Consider the following 21,358-nt stretch of genomic DNA (forward strand, 5'->3'; position numbering starts at 1 on the left):
CCACATCTAAGGCTTCCCACGGTGTGGCTTAAAGTGTGCCTTTACCTTCCACTAATTCTAATCCTTTTATGAGAAGCAACTTTTCCTTTGGGTTTTTCTATTTCATTAATTGCTAAATCTGTTCCGGTAGCTTTGTCATCCCTGTTTACCACTCAGTCTGAGAGTATTTGATTGAAAGAGTACAGAGAGGTCATCTAACTAATTCCATTGGTGACACAAAAATCCCCACTGCCACTCCTCAGCCTGTGGTCACCCAACCTTTAATTGCATATCTACAGAGATAAGTGTTTTTAACTTTTAAAAAGTTTTTCCTTACAGATTACTTTAAATATCTTGACATATTAATTTTTACTTCTGCCCTCTGAGTCCCCACAAATAAACCTAAGCTCTCTTTCATATGATAGCACATCCAGCTTCTGAAGGCCACTCATGACCTCTTTTTGGGTAAAACATCCTCTTCCTTGGGTCACCCTTGCCCCTCGAAGGACAACCATATGCTGAAGACTTTACAGAGGGAATTTTTGTATCTATAATTTTTGTTCTGCTAGGCAAATCTGTTTATTAGATTCTAGCCATTTGAATTAAGATTAACACAAGAAAGTAACAACAGCTTCTATTGCCTGAATTCAGCCAGAATCACAGCTTGTTAGACAATTCTTGGTGGGTCGTGTAGAGGGTGAAGGTAGATCACCAACCAGAAAGAATAATTACTCCCTCCTGACACTGCTTGGTTTCAAAATTCCCCTACTTATATTCAGATTTAACTAATGTATTAAGCCTCTATCTGATTCCAATTACCACATAAGGTGCTTTCATATACCTTTATATTAGCTGAGGAACCCAAATATCTGAGCAACCCTGAGGATGTGTGGCAGGAAGAGGTCTGATTTACGAAAGCTTCAGCTTTGATGCTGGTGAAACCATCATTTATGAAGTCAGACACCATGATGAGTGCTTTCATTTTACTTAATTCCCAATTCCAGAGATAATTATCTTTATCTTCACTTTAAAGATAAGAAAACTGAGACTCAGGGAGGCTGACTTGCCCATTTACAGCTAATAAAAAAGAAGATCTAAAAATCTAAACACAGATCTGTCAAATCTAGAGCTCTTCCTACCTCATTTAGCTTGGGGGTCTCTATGGCTATCATCTTAATTATTCCTGCTGCCTCCCAGTAGCTAGAATTTCAATAACGGGATAACCACAGCTTTATGCAACCTGCAAGCTTAATTGGGAGTACCAGTGGGCCAAAACAATGGAAACCAAAGATAAGGAAAACAGAAAGTGCTCATTAGAAAGACAAATATGCATGATCTTGCTTATATGTGAAATCTAAAAAAACCAAACTCATAGAAAGAGAGAGTAGATTGGTGGTTGCCAAGGGCTAGGGGGTGGGGGAAATGAGTGATAGAGGCCAAAGAGTACAAACTTCCAGTTACAAAATGAATAAGTTCTAGGAACCTAATGTACAGCATTGTGACTATAGTTAACCATACTGTGTTGTATATTGAAAGTTGCTGAGAGAGTTAGATCTTAAACGTTCTCACCACATAAACACAAAAAGATAACCAAAAAGATCACTATGTGAGGTGATGGATGTGTTAACTAACCTTATTCTGGTAATCTATTCACAATATATACATATATCAAATGATTACGTTTTACACCTTAAACTTCCCCAATGTTATATGTTAAATTTATCTCAATAAAGCTGGAAAAATCTCACGCATTTTAAAAGTTTAATAAATGAAACTATTATTATTTTTTAAAAAACCCTATTTCAGTTGTGGGTGCATGTGTGTATACTCAGCTATGACATATAGTGCATTTTTTTTTACCATGAGTTGCATTTTAAAAGGCTGAGAGCCACATTAGAGGATTATGAGGAAAATGGATTGGAGAGGGAGAATACTGGAGACAGAGAATCTAATTAAAACACTAATGTAACAGTCCAGAAGAGAATGAGGAACTAAACTAAGGAAATGGCAATGAGGATGGAAGAGACTGATTCCAGGAGTATACAAGGAGGGACAACTTAATTACCATTAGATACCAAAAGGAAGAGACAGGGGAGGTATAGGGAGAGTCTCAGATTTCTGGCTTGGATGAATGAGTGATTGATGACCATCAGCTGAGGGATTAAATAAAAGTGAGGATCATATTTGGAGGGAAAAATAATAAGTTCAGTTTTGACTCATACCCATCAGACATCTAAACGGAATATGCAGTTGGATAAAGACTTTGAGCTAAAGGTATAGGTTAGGGAGTCAGGAGTAGATTATACTATTCAGAACGAGTGTATACTAAAGAAATAAGAGGTCATGCACAATAAGTTGAGGAAAAAGAATCAGCAAAGACTTAAGGTTGCTATCAGAACTTGAAGCAACCAACCAATTTTGGTTGCTACCTAAAATTGAGAGGAACAAGAGTGTTTTTAAGAAGCCAAGAAAGAGAAAAATAAGTTTCCAGATGGAAGTCATCTGTCACCACTATTAAATGCCAAAAAATGTCAATAACATGAGGACAGAAAAGTTCTTATGGTTTTCACAATTAAGTGGTAACTGGTAGCTTTGGTTAAAATAATTTCAGATAAGTAGAAAAAATTGAAACACAGATTGTAAGATAAAGAAGTAAATAGTATGCTATACACACATGCGTGTGCACACACACTCTCTCGCACACACACCTGTTATCTCTAGTCCTGGGGAAATCTACTCTAAGTCCACACTGGTCAAAATGAAAACCAATATACAACAAAAGACTAGGTTTAATAAATTAGGTTTCCAATTGAAGCATTTTTCTTTAAATCAGTGAGATAAGAGTGAATGTTCAGTTATGAGAAAGCTAACTGTTTCTCTGGGTTTGCACTGATTTTTCTAACCTTCTGCTACAGTGAAGATATAAAGCATTAGTTCAGAGTGTGGAATCAAATGGTTCCACAAATTGGTCCAAAACCAATTTGGTTTTGGAACCAAATTGCTGGTGTTCAATACCATCTCTGCCAGAGTAGTAGTCATAATACCTTAGACCTCTTACTAGCCTTCTCTACTTCTCAGTCTCTTTATCTGTAAAATAAAGATGATGTTGATATTAGAACTTTGCTCTTAGGGTTGGTTGTTTTGAAGATTAAATGATGTAATTACGTATAAAGTGCTTAGGTTTGCACTTGAGCACTTAAAGTCTTCAAGAAAGGTTAGCTGTTATGTTTTTCTGAGTTCTCTTGAGAACTAATTCCTAGAAAGGACAAAAGGAAAAGAAGGGACATTGATGCATTACTACAAATTGGACCATATAAACTCTGCTGAAATAGAAATCAAAACTCAAGGATGCAATATTCTTGAGGGCTCTCAAATAAATGGTAAAAAGTCCAAGTTTTATGACTCTTGATTACAGCAGCTACAACTTTAGTTCTACATTTAACGGTTATACCCATTCTTTTGTAAATGCATCCTTAATTGAAAAACAGAGTATAGTGTCTCATAAAGTAAACAAGATACTTTGATGCTCCCAAATATGGTCCATTGTTCTGTGAAGCTCTAACCTTGCTCACTAAAGTGAAAGAGCTGAAAGCAGAATCATGCAAAAGGTTTTAATCCTATCTTTAACAATTTTTAAGGTTCTTTATTTTCTTAAACTTACATTACCAAAAATGCTTTCTAATAGATTATAATCAATACCAATAGAATGCTTAGAAAATAATTTTTTAATTATGGAAATTAAAGGAAAAAAATTTTTAAATAAGAACATGGGGCAACACTATGTGAACTGATAAGCTTTTAACATACAGGATACACAAAATTTGAAAAGAAACCACAAATAGATGTATTTGGTAGTCATCAGCCAAAGTTTCGATGAAACTGTAAATGTTGGTTAATCTCCAATTTCAACACACTGTGATAGTTGATGATTCAGCTGAGTAATAACTGATCCCAGGGGAGAGGGCTTCAAGCCACAGACTTCATTCCGTTCACTTCTGAGGGTATAAAATAGCTGAATATTCCAGGGCCAGCCACTTCGCTTTCTTATAACAGCAACCGAGAGAAGGAACTCTCTGGAAAGCTTGAGGTAAGAGAGGTCTTAAATATCATTGTAAACTAAATATATATATATATATATATATATATATATATATATATATAAAATATATATTATCTAGATAGGTAGATAGATATACACATATCCTGTAAACTGTCAAAATTAAAATTATTAAGAATGTCATGTAATGATTGCTTGAATTAGTAAACTTAGTAATTAAACAGTCATTTGGGTATACCTGTTTATAAAACTTTTTCTTAAAATCGCCATTTAGCCATAGTAAGTGCGTATTTTAAAATGATCATAAATAAATTTTTGTAGGGGGTGGAAGGCTGGTGAGGTGGCACACTGAGACTGTTAGACAGCCTCAGTCTCATCATTTTGAATTTTATGGGTCTCAAGTCAGCAAATAAAGGGACCATGCATGTCAGATATTCTCTAAAGTATGAGCAAGCACCAATTTATTTGTAGCCTCCTATTTTATCTTTAAAATGTGCTGTATTTACATTCCATTCTATAATGAATTATGTTGATTTTAATATAAAAATTGTTTTCCCATAAATCTCTGAATAAAATTGATGCTCCGGGAAGATACATCTAATTTATTCAGAGACATCAGATTTATTCCCCAGCATACTGCAGTATACTGCTATGGGTACCACAGCTTGAGAAGTAGAAAAATAAAAGGTGGTAGTTGGTAATTTTGCTACGTCCTGACTGTAAGACATGATCTAGAAGTCTGTGACATGGTTTATTTACCTCTTTGCTTAATGTGGTTTTGAATAATCCTTGTAATCAGTTGAATATCTTCCTGTTGTAAATCCAAAGCTTGAATTTTATCCTCCTCAAAACTATTTCCTTAATTTGTCTCTTTTATCTTCTATATGCTCTTAATAATAATAATTTCTATCACACTTATCACACTTTACCTTACATTATAAAAATATCTGTATCTGTCTTTCCCTACTAGCCGCCAGATGGCAGAAATCATGCTTGATCACTATATCCCTGAGATCACCTAGCACAATACTTTGCACTTAGAAGTTATGCTATGGGTGTGTATATAGGTGTCTATGAGGAGCATATGTGTGTGTGTGTGTGTGTGTGCATAAAATTTTTACTGTTAATTGCCTATACTGCCAGTCTTCCTATAGAATTCTGAACTTGACTGTCTTGTTGCAATCAAAATATCATCTGACATTTTTTTAAATCCCAGTTTGAATTTTGATTAATATGATAAAAAATAAAGACAATATGGGGCCAGCCTGGTGGCCTAGTGGCTAAGTTCAGCATGCTCTGCCTCTGCAGCCGGAGTTTGGTTCCCAGGCACAGATCTGCAACACTCAGCAGTAGCCATGCTGTGGCAGCAACCCACATACAAAATAGAGGAAGACTGGCAACAGATGTTAGCTCAGAGCCAATCTTCCTCAGCAAAAAAGAAAAAGAAAAATATATAATAAAAATAAAGACAATATGATCATAAAATAAACATAATACGATCAAACCTTGAGTACATTTTTTCTTTCAAATTTTATTCTTTTGTCTCATAGATATTTAGGAAGCATCAAGAGGTGATGAAATCCTCCTAGAATCTCCATGAATCACCTCAAAGCCACCACAAAATAATAATAATGATATGAACAACTGATATTTTTCTCAACATAAAACTTTAAATTATATAATCTTCAGAAAACTTTGTAATGCATGGATCTATAATAACATGCTTATGAAGGTCCATGAAATCAGACTTTCTCAATGCTATATATACCCAACATCTAGAATAGCGTCTGACACTTAAACAGTGATTAAGAAATATGTTATAAATAAGTTAATAAATATGAGGGCGACTTAAAGTCGAGTCGCCTACCAACCCCTCTTTCAAACTTGATGGCCTTTCCCCAACCACTCGCCATATATTCTCCAGTGTCCACTGCATCTACACCACAACAAAGAGGATTAATGACTAGTGATGCCACCCCATACAGAAAATTACCCATTCATGTTTAAAATCAAGCATTATATACATGCTTATTGTATTAGCGACAAAATATTTTTTAAATGCAAAAAGTTCTATGTTTTATTGTCTACTTATCTATTACATATATGATCATTGGTGAAATATTGAATTGAGCTCAGTTTTCTCAAATATCTATTAGCAATCATAATTGATACATTAATTACAACAATGTGTATGTATCATAAGATAAAGAGTTTATAATGGAAATTAAAATAGAACAAAATGCTTTGGAAATATCCTTTTCCAAATGTCAAGAATAGGTCCCTCTAAACAGCATGGAATTTTTTTAGTTGCTTGGGAACCAACACAAATAATTCTATCATCTAAATTAATTTCATGATCATTATTATATAGAAAGCTGTTTTGAACTTCCTGAGATCAATAAAGAACTGCTCACCCCCACAGTAACATTTTCTGTATAAACTGAGGCAATATTTCATTCCAGAAACTAATTTTCTTACCATGTAGAGAGAGGTATTATTCTTAAATAATACTTGAATGTTTATTTTTAAAAGAATTGATGTAATATTCTTCTAAAATTGCAAAGTACCTTTGATTTCACCTACCATTAAGAAATAGAGAGATGCCCTAAGATTGTTAAGTGACTCACTCAAGGTCAAAGAGCAACTGTTAGTAACACAATATGTACTACAACTGGCTCTTCTGAATTTATGTTAACATTTGGTCTCTTTGTTGACTTCTAGGATATCTCTGAACAAGATGAAAGTTCTCCTTCTAATCACTGCCATCTTCGCAGTAACTGTAGGTTTCCCGGTAAGTAACCATTTCTACATTCCGGAGTATTTCTGTATTTTTTTGTTCTAATTCATGAATCCTAGGAATTTTTCCCCTCCACACACTGTCTTCTACTTTATAAACATTCTTAACATGTTCCCCTTTAACATTATGTTCTAGAAAATATTATAAATCATGTATTGTTCAATGCATAGCTCAGTTCCACATAGCTTTGGTACAGTGCTGAATTTGAGTCATTTAGAATACATACTAACACTTTTCAAAAAAAATAGTTTCTACAATATGTTCTGAACACTCAATTCCTAGATTTTTAAAAAATGAATACCATAAAACAATATTAGGTAGCGGATAATCAAATTCTTTCTTTCATACATATGTATATATTTCTTAGTTTATGTGTTTCATCAGCATGAGTTGAATTAATTTCACTGTTTGAGCTTTAGGTCTCTCAAGACCAGGAACGAGAGAAACGAAGTGTAAGTTATATTTCCTCTTCTTATTATTTATGCTTTCCATGTGAAATATCCATAACTGTGGTTAAAGATATTCATTTATCCAAACTCCTCAAACTCTAGAGAAATCCTTAAAGAATTTGGGTATTAACATTCAACAGAGTAGACTTCAGGGATTTGATCTTTCCTGCTATAAAGGGAATTATTTCAGCATCTCCTGTAACAGTGGACCAAAATTGAAACTTGAATCACTCTGTGATGAATTGGCTTATAGTATTTTTCTTAGAATTATCTAGCCTAATAAAAGCTCATAATGGCTCTTGCCTCTACTCTGCTTAACTCTACAAAGCCCATTCCAGAAAAGGTAAAAAAATAATTAAAACTTGAGAATTAGGAGATGTGGACCAGCTTTGATAATCCCACCAGTGGCAAATTCACTAAAGGATTATTTTGGTCAGTTAATCAAAATGTTTAAGAAAAAGAAAAAATTTGGAGAGCGTCTTGCTTATGCATTTGTTTATACACCTAGAAATCTTATTATCTGAAAGGAAGCATGGTTTTGAGACCAAAACTATAAACAGTGTTAAGGATACAGAAATTGATAGGGGTATGGATAATAAAAGATGGAGAGGGAAAGAGGGAAGAAGGAAAAGAGATAAAGAGGAGACTGTGTCTAACACAAAGTTTGGGTCAAGACCTTGCATAAAGGCAAAGGGAGACATTTAATGTCCCCTCATCAATTCCCTCCCCCTTGGCCTTATAGTTATAGAAGGAATTATCAGGAAAATTTGGCTATGATTTGAAAGGTACAAAGGCAGAGTTATCTCTAAGTAATTTTCTAAAATAATGTAAATTAATCAAATCCCTGTTCATAGTACACATAGAAAGGGTGAATGATCTTAGAGCTTCTAAAGCCTCTACTTAAAAATGAAGACGCAGATGTTAAGGCTATTTTAGAACTCTCCTTTGTAAAGAGTAAAACAAGCCTTTTTCATTTCTTTCTTTCAACAGGTCAGTGAGAGCAATGAATCACCTTCACAATTTTATGTGCCCCCTGAATCACCTGCACAGTTTTATGTGCCCCCCTTCCAAAATCCATTTGGCCCATATTCACCATTCCTATTTCAAGGATATCCATGGTTTAGATATTATTTTCCTTTTCCAATACCTTTGTCGGCCTCTTCAACTACCCCTCTTAATGGATAGGAAACAAGATGAAATAAGTGGTAAGTATACACAGTATAAAGCATGTTTTTTAAGTTTGTTGTCTGTGGATTGGAATATATCATTCCATGAAAAAAATGTGTTACAATGTTCCCACTTAGCCCCATTAAGTTATAGTTTGTTTCGATCTTTTTCTCTGGTAGAAATTGTTAGGGTCTCCACTCAGAGGTACATACATGTGTCTTTCCATGATCTAACCATAGCAGTTTAAATACCTCATGTGCTGTGATGTAATAGAAACAAACCCTTTCTTATTAAAATATTTTTACAAAATATTTTTCAACATTTTCTACAATCATCAATGCGTGTGCAGTTTGGGGCTGAATCGGAGGTCTAACGAAGGCAAAACTTGAACTACAGTGGAGATCATAATAGATGAACTTGTGGATCTAGGATCTAAGGTAGACTTCAGCCCATTCCTTAGAAAGTCATGTATTTTTCTAATTAATATTAAAACCCCAAACCTAGCTTCTGATTGTCATATTATAATAAAATCCTAAAGACTGAACGTTTCACCTAAAATAGAGGCCCCAATCATATCATGACATCAAAAACAAAGTTGATGGTCTGTTAATTACCAGATGAATTGAGGGAATACAGACTGTACTAAAGATTACATTAGGACCCAGAAGACTGTTCTAGGAAACAAAAACTTTCAGCTAATCCCTACCACTAAAGGCCTCTGCCCTCTTTCCTGCATCTACTCAGTCTCCTTGAACAGAAAGTTTCCCAGTCCTTGAACTAGATATACTTTTGAGGCAATATCTGTAATTAAAAAGCAAAAAAAAATTACAAGTTCACAGGCAAATGATCGGTTGGGATTAATAACTACATATCTCATTTATTTCAGGTCACTGTGAAAATGAATGTGAGCCACTTCCTTGAAGAATCAATATTCCTGTTCATAAAATAAAAATAAATGTAATTGAAGTAGCATACAGTATTCTGTCATCAATATCTTTAGCAGTCCTCTTTAGTAAACACAAAAGAGAATATCTTGGTTTCTTATTTTCTAAATATGCATTGCTGGTAGGAATGCAAAATAAATTTTAACAGATTTTAATATACACTTCTTGATGACTAACAATTCTAGGGAAAGTAAGGGGAGTGGAGGTGACCAAAATCAACCAACCCTGAAAGTACCTTGAATGAAAGTCTATTCAGCAACTTATGCTGTGTAGTTGCACTGATTGTACTAATAAAAGCCAGAGGTTGATTTAATTTAATTCAAAAAAATATTTGAGGGCTGGCCCAGTGGTTAGTGATTAAGTTCGCCCGCTTCACCTTGGTAGCCAGGGCTTCTGGGATCTGGATCCCAGGCATGGACCTGCACACTGCTTATCAAGCCATGCTGTGGCGGCACCCCATGTACAAAATGGAGGGAGATGGGCACAGATGTTAGCTCAGGGCCAATCTTCCTCACCAAAAAAAAAAAAATCTCAGTAAATGAATCCTATACTTTTAAAAAAGAAATTATTTGAGTAATTGAAACTCAGTTACTCAATTGCTCAGTTGAGTCTATAATTTATGTGCAATAGGAAATTAAGTTTGATGGATTGGTAAAAGATTTCAAAAACAATCAAGTATTGTCTCTAACTTCAAAAAACTGATTACGGGTGAAATCCTAAAAGTAACATTTATATCAGGCTTGTAGGTTACTATATATATATTTTTTTCAAATCATTATATCACCAAATCTTCACATAATCTCTGTACAGTAATCACACTTCATATATGAGGAAAGAAGATCATGAAAGTCCTGTGTTCTACATAGTCACAGACCTAGTACGCGGCAGAAAAGAAATACAAAACCAGTCCTATCAAACTCCAATGCCTTTGTTTCAGCAGCATATCTAATTCTGAGTCCAGGACTCCACAATGGCAGTACCAAAGACTAGTTAAGTCCATCTGCTTTTACTTTGTTTCAAGAGGAAAACTCAGGGGCCGGCCCCGTGGCTTAGCCGTTAAGTGCACACGCTCCGCTGCTGGCGGCCTGGGTTCGGATCCCCGGTGCGCACTGATGCACCGCTTCTCCGGCCATGCTGAGGCCGAGTCCCACATACAGCAACTAGAAGGATGTGTAGCTATGACATACAACTATCCTCTGGGGCTTTGCGGGGGGAAAAAATAAATAAAGTTTAAAAAAAAAAAAAAAAGAGGAAAACTCAAACTGATGCTAATAAGGATAACCACCCCCATCTCCTCCTCTGCTAATCTAGGTGCCACACTGCCACCAGACTTATCTTTCAAAACATACATTGAATTATATTTCCGACCTGCTCAAATGGCTTGGAAGGCTTCTTATTCCCTACAATATAAAACCCATTTTCCTCCACATGACATTCAAAGGCTTCTACGTACTAACCTCAAGCTTCTTTTCAAATCCCCCTGCCACTAGCCAGCCTCCCTGACATCCTCAGCTGTCACACCAGGCCATTGCCATTCCCCACAACTGGCCTTGACTCTCACGCAGCTGTGCCTTTGTTTATGGTGCTGTCTGTTCATGGAATGTCCATTCCTCTGTTTCATTGTTTAAATCCAATTTATCTTTCAAGGCCCAAATGCAATATTATGACCTTCAAGAAAAACTTTGTGCTATCTCTCCAAAAGGAATGAATCACTCACCACTTTGACTCTTTCCCACTGCATTTTATTTCCACTATTTTATGAATCATATTATACTTTACCTTCTAATAAAATAATTCATTTACATTTCTATATCTTTCTCCAGGAAGTTGTAAGTTCCTGGAGTATCGCAACAATATAACTATTCTCCAGTACTTAACAGGGTAGAAGGTACTCAGTGAATGTTTGATAAATGGAATGTATTAATAAAACTTTCAAATTCCTAATATTCAAAAAAAAGAGCTTTTTCATATCTCTGACATATATCAACACATAAGTTAGCAAAAGATTCCTTCTTGTAAGAGAAAAAAACCATCTTAAAATCAATATTTAAAAGGTAGCAGTTCTCTCTTCCTCAATTACAATATTAGCACAGCAAATTGGGTAACTTTGTGTCTACCTGTACCTTGCCCTAGAAATTACAGGGCCCATAAAACGTCAAGTCATGAATAAAATTCTTTGTACCTAGACAATGCAAGCATCACATGAATATACATATATATAATGTCTTAAAGCATTTAACACTTGCATCAGCTAGGGGAAAACCAAGTTTAGAAGCTTTTAGTTTATCAAGTATATTTTCTCTTCCATTTACAGTAAATGCACATGGCAAAGTTTTTGTGAACTTTATTTAGGAACACTTAGTTCTGATCATCAGTTCCCATAAATCCCATGCTGAATACACCAGAAACAAACACCTGAAGGAGGAAAAGGTAGCAGGTGGTGAGGAAAATAAACTTGCCTGCAGTATACGACAAAAGTCATCCAACAAGATTCTACTTGTACAATGAGCCTTTCATTGTGTCACAATGGCAGCCTTTGTCCCCACAGATAAATTAGCAGGAAATTAGAAAAATTCTCTTTGAACAAAGATTATGTTTCTCCACCCCAAGTTTAAATTGTTCGTAGCTGAGACCCTTAGTGTCAATGAGGAAAATTCTGCCATGACCCATAAACTGGCTACAAATCAAGGCTAGCCTAATGAGCCTTTTGGCATGACATGAGCGGGGAAATTGCTGCCTCCCTTGGCCATTTGCAGGGATTAGAGGTTCCTCAAGCATTAAATATTCAGTCTTTTGTATTAAAGTCAGTGATCCCATTTAAAACTATGGGAGGAACAGCAATAGGACCAAAACATCCTCAATATAATTTGGTAAATTAGTTTTATGGGGATTATTTCCCAACCTTACAGCTGACAGATTGGAGGTCATTGCATGACTGAGGAAAGGCAGTCGTGGGAAAGCAAGATGGAGGGGCATAAAGACAGAAGGATATCAGAGCCCTGAAGAGGGGCCAAAGGCAAACCTTGGCTGCTCTGAAGTTTGGGAGGTCCAGCTCTGCAAGTAATTTACTGTCTTCCTTCTGTTTTGTTTTGTTTTGTTTTAAGTCTTTGATATATGTCCTGAACTCTCAGATTAGAACTTTTATTTTATTCATCTCAAAATGTCATTGTCACTTTCCAGGAAAAAAAGAAGACACTGTCATTCACTATTAACTACTAGAATTATGAAGAAAATATATTCTAGTAAAATTAATCAGTTATTCTCCCAGTGGATTTGGGTGACATCATTCCTGTTCTGGACATGTTTGATTATTGTGATTGGTGGCTAGTTTCCCCATAAACCTATCAATCAAACATCCATTTTCTTTTGTAATTTAATATTGGTTTACTAGGACAGGATCCACTAAAACACTGTTTCCCAAAGTATGTTTCTGGAAGCATTAATCTTACCAGATGGCCAAAATAAATAATATTTATCCTCAAAATATCTCTTGGAAATTTGCAGTACACATACATAAGGTAACATCCTTGAAAATGCCAGTTTAAAAAATCATTTCGCTTAACTACATTTCCCAAACTAAACTGACCATAGAATGATCTCCGCCTTAACTAAAACAGTTGATAAAATTAGTGTGTCCCTGAACACACTATGCTATTTCAAAATGTAATCAGCTATAGGGACACTAGGTGCCACATTCACATGGAGTTTACATACTAATTATTGAAAGAGGCTTTCATGGAAAAGTAAACAGAGAGCTAAACCATCTCCATTATTTTGTTAGTTCCTTGTGGAGAGGACTCACGCGTCCCCCATATAATCTTTCAGATTTCATTCATTCACTAAAAAACTAAATACATATTTTGTGTCATCATTGTGCTAAATGCTGGAGATTTGGACAAAAGGATTTTCGTTCACCTTTAAGGGTCTTACAGTCTAATGAGGGGAGATAAATACGTATACGATTTCAATAAATATAATAAGTGTTCCAATAAAGTATTCATGGAGTTTGTTTTTCTTTTTGTTTTAAAGCAGAGGGAAAACTGGCTCTGGTTACACAAATTAGGAAAGGTCCCACAGGTGTCTTTGAGCTGAACCTTAATGGATAAATGTTATTGACAAGTAAATAAGCACATATTAGATGTTCAACAGATATTTACTGGATAGATAATCTCTATACTCAAATTAGTACATTTAATGGTGTTTAGCTTCATTGGGCAAAGTAAAAGAGAGCAAAAGATGGGAATAAAACAATTTAGAACCTATTTCTAAGGAATATACAAATGAATATATAAAGTTCTCTTAACCTTAGGAATAACCTCTGACCTGAGAAACAAAAGAGAAGATAATAAATACCTTAGTAATATTCTTGTTCAGTACATATATTTCTGTTAATTTTTCATACAGATGTAGAGAAGAAATATCACCTGGTGAGTTATTTCCTTATGTAAATGACTATAATATCTAGGAGATAGTATTTTTCCAAAATTTTATGTGAGTTCAATAATACCAGGCAGAAACTTCTGGCAAAGTTAAGTCAAATCAAGGTAGCTGAAGGCAGTTAAAAGCAACAGTACGAGACAAAAAGTGAGGCATTGACAATTGAAGTGCCCTCCCTCCAATAACTTAAGAATGTTTCTAGTTTCTCTCAAACATCCAAGACTTTAGTAGGGGAATGAAGTAAGACCAGAGAGCCACACAGAAAGCTAGCTGTAGTCACTCCAAAGGAGAGCCCAGCTGGACTCCAGTTTCCCCAACAGTCGGGGAAGTCAGTTCTAATGCTCTCACAGGAAAACCAATCCCAGAAAACCCATCTCTTATCCACATACACTAGTCTTCAGTAAAATACATTAGAATTCCAGGGGAAACAGAGAATATATCTTTCCACTTTAGAAGTTCTTCAAGACGAGGTTCTCACTTCATCCAGAAGAAAGTAGTGATTCCCAAACTTCCATCTGTATGAAAAATTATCTAGGTGCTTATTAACTATGCAGATTTATAGGGACACCCCTCCGTTAAAAATTCTGACTCAGTAGTGTGGGGTGAGGCAAGAATTTGCAACTTAAACAAATAGTCCAAATAATTAATCATTTGTGCAACAAACATTTGAGTGTCTAATACATGCCAGACTTAGGTCTATGCACTGGGGAAATTATCTTCCAGTGGAAGAAGACAGAGAAGAGTAAATGAACATATGTAAATTTTAAAAATCATTTCCTATTTAAAAAATATTTCCTATATGTTATGAAGAAAACAAAAAGGTACAATAATAGAGTGATGAAGGAAAGGCAATGACTATTTAGAAAAGGTGCTAAGGAAAGTGTCTCTAAGAAGAAGACATTCGAGCTGAAACCTGAATAATATACAGGAGACACTAATGGGAAGAATTGGGATAAGAACATTTCAGAGACTGTGAATGCAAGTGAAAAGTTCCTGATTCAGGAAAGAGTTCAGCATGTTCTAAGAACAAAAATGTCATTGAATCTTGCACATAGTGAGAGAAAAGGTAATAGAAGTTACGGTAAGAGGAATGGAGAGAGACTAAATTATATGGAAACTAATAGGCCTGATAAAATGCTTGGAATGGATTCTAAGTACTATAAGAAGTCACTGAAAGATTTTAAGCAGGAGAATAATCATATCAGATATATGTTCAAAAAATAACATTTTTATAACTATGTGAAGAACAATTGTAAGATGACAAGAATGAAAGTAGTGAGATCAGAAAAGGGACTATTAAGATGGTCAGGTATGGGATGTCAGTAGCTGAGACTGACTAGGGCAATAAAGGTAAGACTAGAAAGTGGTGAGAGATTCAGGGTATATTTTTAAAATAGTGCTTGTAATTCTTCTAAGTTGTTGTTGGAGGGGAAGGGACAAAAGATGACCCATAGGATCTTCTCTTGAGTCACTGAGAGTATCATGGTCCCATTTACTAAAGAGGAAAAGACTAGTGAAGGACCCAGTTAAGAAAAGGGATATGTTTAGAGATCAAATATTCTGTTTTGTTTACGATAAATTTGGAGTGTCTATTTCACATACAAATGGAGATGTTAAAACAACTGTTGGATTCCTGAATCTGTAATTCAGTGAAGTTAACAGAAGTAGATGATACTTAAGGCTATAAGAATGGAGTAGGTCAACTATAATGATACTAAAGATAGAGAGAGAAAAAAGAGGGGTGGTGAACTCAGGAAGAATCCCTAAAAGTTTCCCCAAATTTAGAGTTTGAGGAAAATAAGAGGAACCAAAAGAGAAATTAAGAACAGCCAGTGATTTGAGAGGAAAAATCAAAAGAAGAAATCATTACAAGTGAAAAAGACCAATCACCATGCCAAAGGCTGCTGAGATTTAAGAGGAGGATCTAAATGTTAGCATTGGATTTGGCCACGTGGAGGTCACAGATGACGTGGCGACCTATTTTGAATGGTGTGAAAGGACCTATTGGAGTAAATATAAGACAGAGTTACAGAAGGTCCTAGGATCACATCAGATAAATAATGCTTTACATAAATTGAACGTTTTCTTGATTAATTGTATTTTGTAATCTATGTCCTTATTAATGGACTTCCTGGGATCCTAAAAGTTACTAAAGCATGAATTTATGTGTGCCCTAATGCTAAAGTCATAATGATACTCATTCTGGGCTCTAGATGATATCAAATATCTCCTCATAGCCTCAAAAGAGTCTGTCAATGTCCAGCAGAAAATATTATCTCTTTACACATTCTCTGCAAACAGAGATTATGACTGTCTACTATATTCCCCAAAGTGCCTTCTTTTTAATAAGAACTGCACAGGTATGTGAATTGTTTATTTAACTGAATTGTTTACAGGAGAGCAAAATTGTGATAGTCCCTTATGCTAGTGCTGAAAAAATTTTAAGAGTATTTTATGCTATTCTCCCACGATTTACACATATCATTGCAATGGTTTCCAAAGCATACAAATGTCTGCATTAAAATGTTAATTTTCTGATACCTAAGAGTTAATCAAATAGAAAGTTTCGTTAGTCATTTACACTGCAACTACTGTCACAAACATCATTGTACTTCAAGCACACGATAGAGTATTGAGATCAGCCTGGTACTAATGAAGTAGCTGAGAAATAAAATGAGACAGAAAAAAAGAAAACCACATGTATGTGAATACCACCAAAAGAAGACAAAACAGAGATAAAGTACATGTCAGATGTAAGAAATGCTAACAGAAAAATAAGAAGTTGTTACAGGTAAAAGAATGCATAGGAGTCACTAGTCATCATTTCACTTACCACAAAATGTTTATTTCATAGTGTTTGAAATGTGAACTTATGAACCCATAATAACCTCTTGCCCAGCTTCACTGTGTGAACCAGTGTATAAACAGACACTGATTATCAAGACCTAAACAAAACGAAGCTATAGCTTGACTGAGAAGCCTTACTGGTCCTCCTCTACACTCCAGGGATGTTTCAGGAATAGGCCATGACACCTACGATGAATATGTGACTAGGTCATGGCTGGTGAATCAGTTCCAGACTACAAACACTTTCTTAAGACTTTGTTCAGCACCATCTAGCATCCTGAGACTTCAGATCATGAGAGTTCTGATCTTCCTTTTGCTTTTCTTTGGAAACCACCAGTGTATCTGAACAACATCAACACAGAGTGCGCCTAGTTCGTCTACAACGGTCACACAAAACTGTTTAGCTCTCTTCAATCGCCTTAAGTCAATACATATGGAGAATGTTTGGTGTCACTTATATTCAAGTAAATGTTAGACTATGAACTCCAGAAGGGCAAGGATATTTGCCTGCTTTGGTTACTGATTTATCCCTAATGCTTGGAACAGTATCTGAAATAATTTAAGCGCTCAAAGAATAATATCCAGTTTTGCAAATCTCCCAAAAGAGCCAGATTAGTGTTTGAAGTGGATGGGTGACCCCATTGTAGAAATGTTTTTCTCTTGGTAGGGGGGAAGGATTCCTAGAATTCCCAGGTGAAATATATTTTCCCACTAAAACAATGTTATTAAAGGTGTTCTGAGTCTCTGGTACTTGTGAATTAAATAAATAAAGACTCAACTGAAAATCATTATCATTCTATGGCTCTAAATCAATGACTGAGAAATTACCATGTGGAATAGAACACCTTCATAATTTGGGGGTTGACCAGATCATAATCTTCCAACTATCACTTGACCTTGACAACCAAAGGAATGTGGTGTGACCAAACAGTCTGAATAGAATGGCTGGTTTTACTACTTTAGCAGCATGGTTTTTTGTTTTGTTTCTTTTTTTTTTTTCCAGTTTTGAAACACTGCCATCTTTCTCTGAACAGCAGAAGCCAACTATTCTAAGAAATAAAAAAAATCTCAACTTAAATCCGTACAACCTGAATAGGCATTGTAGCATTCTGAATATTGTTCCTAACGTTCTAAGACATGAAATAGTTCTAAGAAAAAGACAGGAATACAAAAATAACTACAATGCTGATATTATCTCTTGTTTATATTTTGGCAGTCCTACATTGACTCCTGTAAATACCTCAGTCTGGCCAGGCTAAAGTGAAACCACAGCTAACATTCTTCCCAGAGAAATTCAAGCAAAAGAAAATATTCTTTCCTGAATTATCTACACAAATTATTGGTTCGCTGTATTTTACCAAAATATCCCCTATAGTGGTGGTTTTATGATATATACTCTGTAAGTCAGAATGAGCTGTCCTTGAAACAGAACAGTTATCCCCAATTCAAAAATTTAAGTTTGTGCATCCAGACTGGTTCACTCGTATTATTAAAATTTAAAAATCTAAAAACAACTTTGATTCATAAGAGGTTAATCGATCAATAAGTATGTATTGGATGCTTATACCATGAGCTTACCAAAGAACATATGTTGCAGCTGCAGCTCAAATGCAAATGGCTCCCTTCTTTATTTTGATTAAAATATTTCATATTTGGATTTAACTTGTAAGAAGTTGCTCTTGGGTATGTAAGAGATGGTCAGTTTTCTAATTTTTAAAAAGCAATAGTTTTAATTCTGGAAGGAAGAAGACCAACCACAGCGTATTATATATATAGGGTCGCTTGATATTCATGTGCTTAAACTAAAAAGAAACACTTAAAATATAAATGTGTTGTTGCTAGCTATTTTTTAGTTTAACACTAGCTTTATATTAAAATAGGTGGAATTAGTTAATTAAGAATGCAATTAATATATTTTAAAACTCCTCTAATCTCTTCATAAAACATAAAAATTTTTCCTTTAAAAAGTGTGAATATTCCCTTTTCAAGCTTTATGAATGACAACTCTATTTCCCCCTCTGCATTTCATCAACTAAGATTGACCCAAAGATGACCCTGCTGTCAACGATTCTTTCCTTTTTGTCATCTTCCTATTGGGTAAAATGGAGGAGGAAAATAAATTGCATGACACAAGACACTAATGCCCTTTAATTAGTCTTCGGTTATTTACCTTGCATCTTCTCTACAGTTGAGAGGTCACCTGAACCTACTGCCAAGCAAGACCTGACGGGCACAGGCAAAGGTAATCATATGGAAACATCCAGAGAGAATGATTCCTTTTCACAGGAGTTAGTACTAACACCACCCAATTATTTTAGAAGCACATTTTCTTCCTTTTAGCTTTTATTGTTAAACTTGAATATGCCTTGGCATCATTTTGATATTAGTTTCTAACCTAAACCTTAGATTCTAGATGGTGTTACGATCAAATTTATTTTTAACATCACTTTGGGTTAAAGTCAAGTTTTGATACTGGCTAAACTACTGAAGACAATGTAAATTCTAAAAAAAGAAAGTGTCCAAGACATTGAAACTATTCCTACAGACGAATGTGGAGGGCTGACTTCTTGGGAAGGTGGACACGTAATAACAATCCAGATTGATTCCTTAATTAATTGCAAATTTTATTTCTATCTAAAGGTCATAATTTTGTTTTTTATAGTATAACTATTGTTTTAAAACGTATCTTTCCTATCCTCATGAAAGTTGAGTGGTTCTACTGTTTCACAAATTATTTCTGTCTTACCAAGTGATGAAGGCAAATTCAAGTACTCACTAGTTTAAGTAGCTGATAAAGTATGGTCTTAGCTCTCTGATTTCTGTTTACGCTAAAAGGGAGGAATTACTATCATTTTACAGAATGTTTGTGTGTGTGTTATATCATTTTGTGACAATTGAAAAGGAACTTATGATTCACCATGGAAATATTATAGTTCAGTCTATAGTCTTAAAAGTTAACTGGCAATTATAATATTGTTTTCTATATTCACTATATTGTATTTTAATCATCAAATGTGCTTAGAGACTAGATCTTAATTACTCAAACCACAAAAAAGAAATGATAATTATGTAACATGATAGAGGGGCTAATTATCAGTACAATGGCAATCATATTACAATATATAAATGTATCAAATCAACATGTTGTACACCTTAAATTTATACAATGTTATATGTGTAAATATATTTCAATTTAAAAAAAGTTAACTGGCAAGTGAAGAATTAATAAGGATCTCCATCTCTTTCAACGAAATTTGAGTTTGCTGTGGGTTGTTCAAATTTGATTCCACCTGAGTTCTTTCCCATCCAATGATATCCTATCAGCAGTTTTGAAGTCAGTTGAGTAGACAGCCTGCCTAAGCATGATTATCTGAGAATTGGAGGCAAATAGAGTCCCATGTGCTTCCCTTTCCCAAGCCTGGGATTTAACTCTGTGACCCTTTTTTGTAAAACTCGGTCTGTAGGACTCAAGTCTATACACGTATGGCAAAAACAATAGCTGCAACAAGATGTAGTTAGTAACTACTTCAGTAATGCAATATGTACTTAAATATTAAAAGTTTGAAATGTTCTATGTACCTTTCTAAAAATATAATTTATTTAAAAAGAATCAAATAAGCAGGTGTGACAACTGTACACTCCTTTAGAAAGATAAGGCTAATTTATCTCTTTAAATATTTTGGTCAAAGCCACTGTAATTGTCATATCTGTATTTCTAATTATATCAAGTTAATCATATCATTTACAATTACTGGAGACGCAGATTATGAAGAATGCAGTTTCGGACCACAGTTCCACACGCTCCTGTTAGATTGATCGTGGAATTACAGAATTTTAGAAATCACTTAGTTCAAACCTTCATTTTAGAGATGAGAAAGGTGAGGCCCAGGCAAGAGAAATTACTTGGCCAAAGTTACACAAGTAGAGGTAGACCCTCGGCTAGAACTCAGTCCTCCAGAGGAATGTGGAGTTACATCTGTCTCTAGTCCAGAGCCACTCAACTGATTTCTGCTGTTTACAAAGCCATGCCTAACGCTTTAACCTGGCATTCAAGGCCTCTCCTTTTTTCTGCCCTTAACTTTCTTTCCAACTTTATCTTTCTGTTCTCATATAACACTGTATTCAAAATGTCCACGGATAGTCCCAAGACTTTCTGCTTTACTTGAAAGAAAAGCTTCTCTCCTTACTAATCTCTACATAGGCAAGTCCCATCTACATGCCATCTCCTCCAGAAAGAATTTCTCGATTCTCTTGACTGAAACCTTTTATCTGCAGAAAATCACTTCTGTGGCATTTTTCATCTTTCCTCTTACAGTGATTTGTGTATGTTGCAACTCTCTTCCTAAAATCGATGCTACTTGTTGACAAGGCCAATTCACCTTGATAATCTCAACTTGGCATAATGCCTTGTTCTTAACAGGTTCTTAGTATATGTTAAATGAATAGACGATTAACCTTGTAATGATACTTTCAGTAATATAGCCAAAAATTAAACTCAAAAAAAATTTACTCCAAGTTTGGTTTCCTAACACTTTTGATAAAATAGATTTTCTACATTGGCTAAATGTACCCATAAATCTGGCTTTTTTTTTTCTTAAAGTAAAAACAATATTGTTCTAAATCACTCCTAAATTATTAATAATAAATCCCTTCAATTTAATTTTTATTTTCAGGTGCAATG

The 21,358-nt window shown here is 34.9% G+C and overlaps 1 protein-coding gene across 1 annotated transcript; it reads left to right on the plus strand.

Moving 5' to 3' along the window:
- The first annotated feature begins 6,773 nt into the window (after positions 1–6,773).
- Positions 6,774–8,467, plus strand: FDCSP (follicular dendritic cell secreted protein). The gene is made up of 3 exons (XM_058546426.1): positions 6,774–6,827; positions 7,253–7,285; positions 8,273–8,467. The coding sequence occupies exons 1-3, from the start codon at positions 6,774–6,776 to the stop codon at positions 8,465–8,467; spliced, it is 282 nt and encodes a 93-aa protein (XP_058402409.1).
- The last annotated feature ends 12,891 nt before the right edge of the window (positions 8,468–21,358 follow it).

The sequence above is a fragment of the Diceros bicornis genome, chromosome 8, assembly GCF_020826845.1.
Source record: "Diceros bicornis minor isolate mBicDic1 chromosome 8, mDicBic1.mat.cur, whole genome shotgun sequence".
In the NCBI taxonomy this organism is placed as follows: Eukaryota; Metazoa; Chordata; class Mammalia; order Perissodactyla; family Rhinocerotidae; genus Diceros; species Diceros bicornis.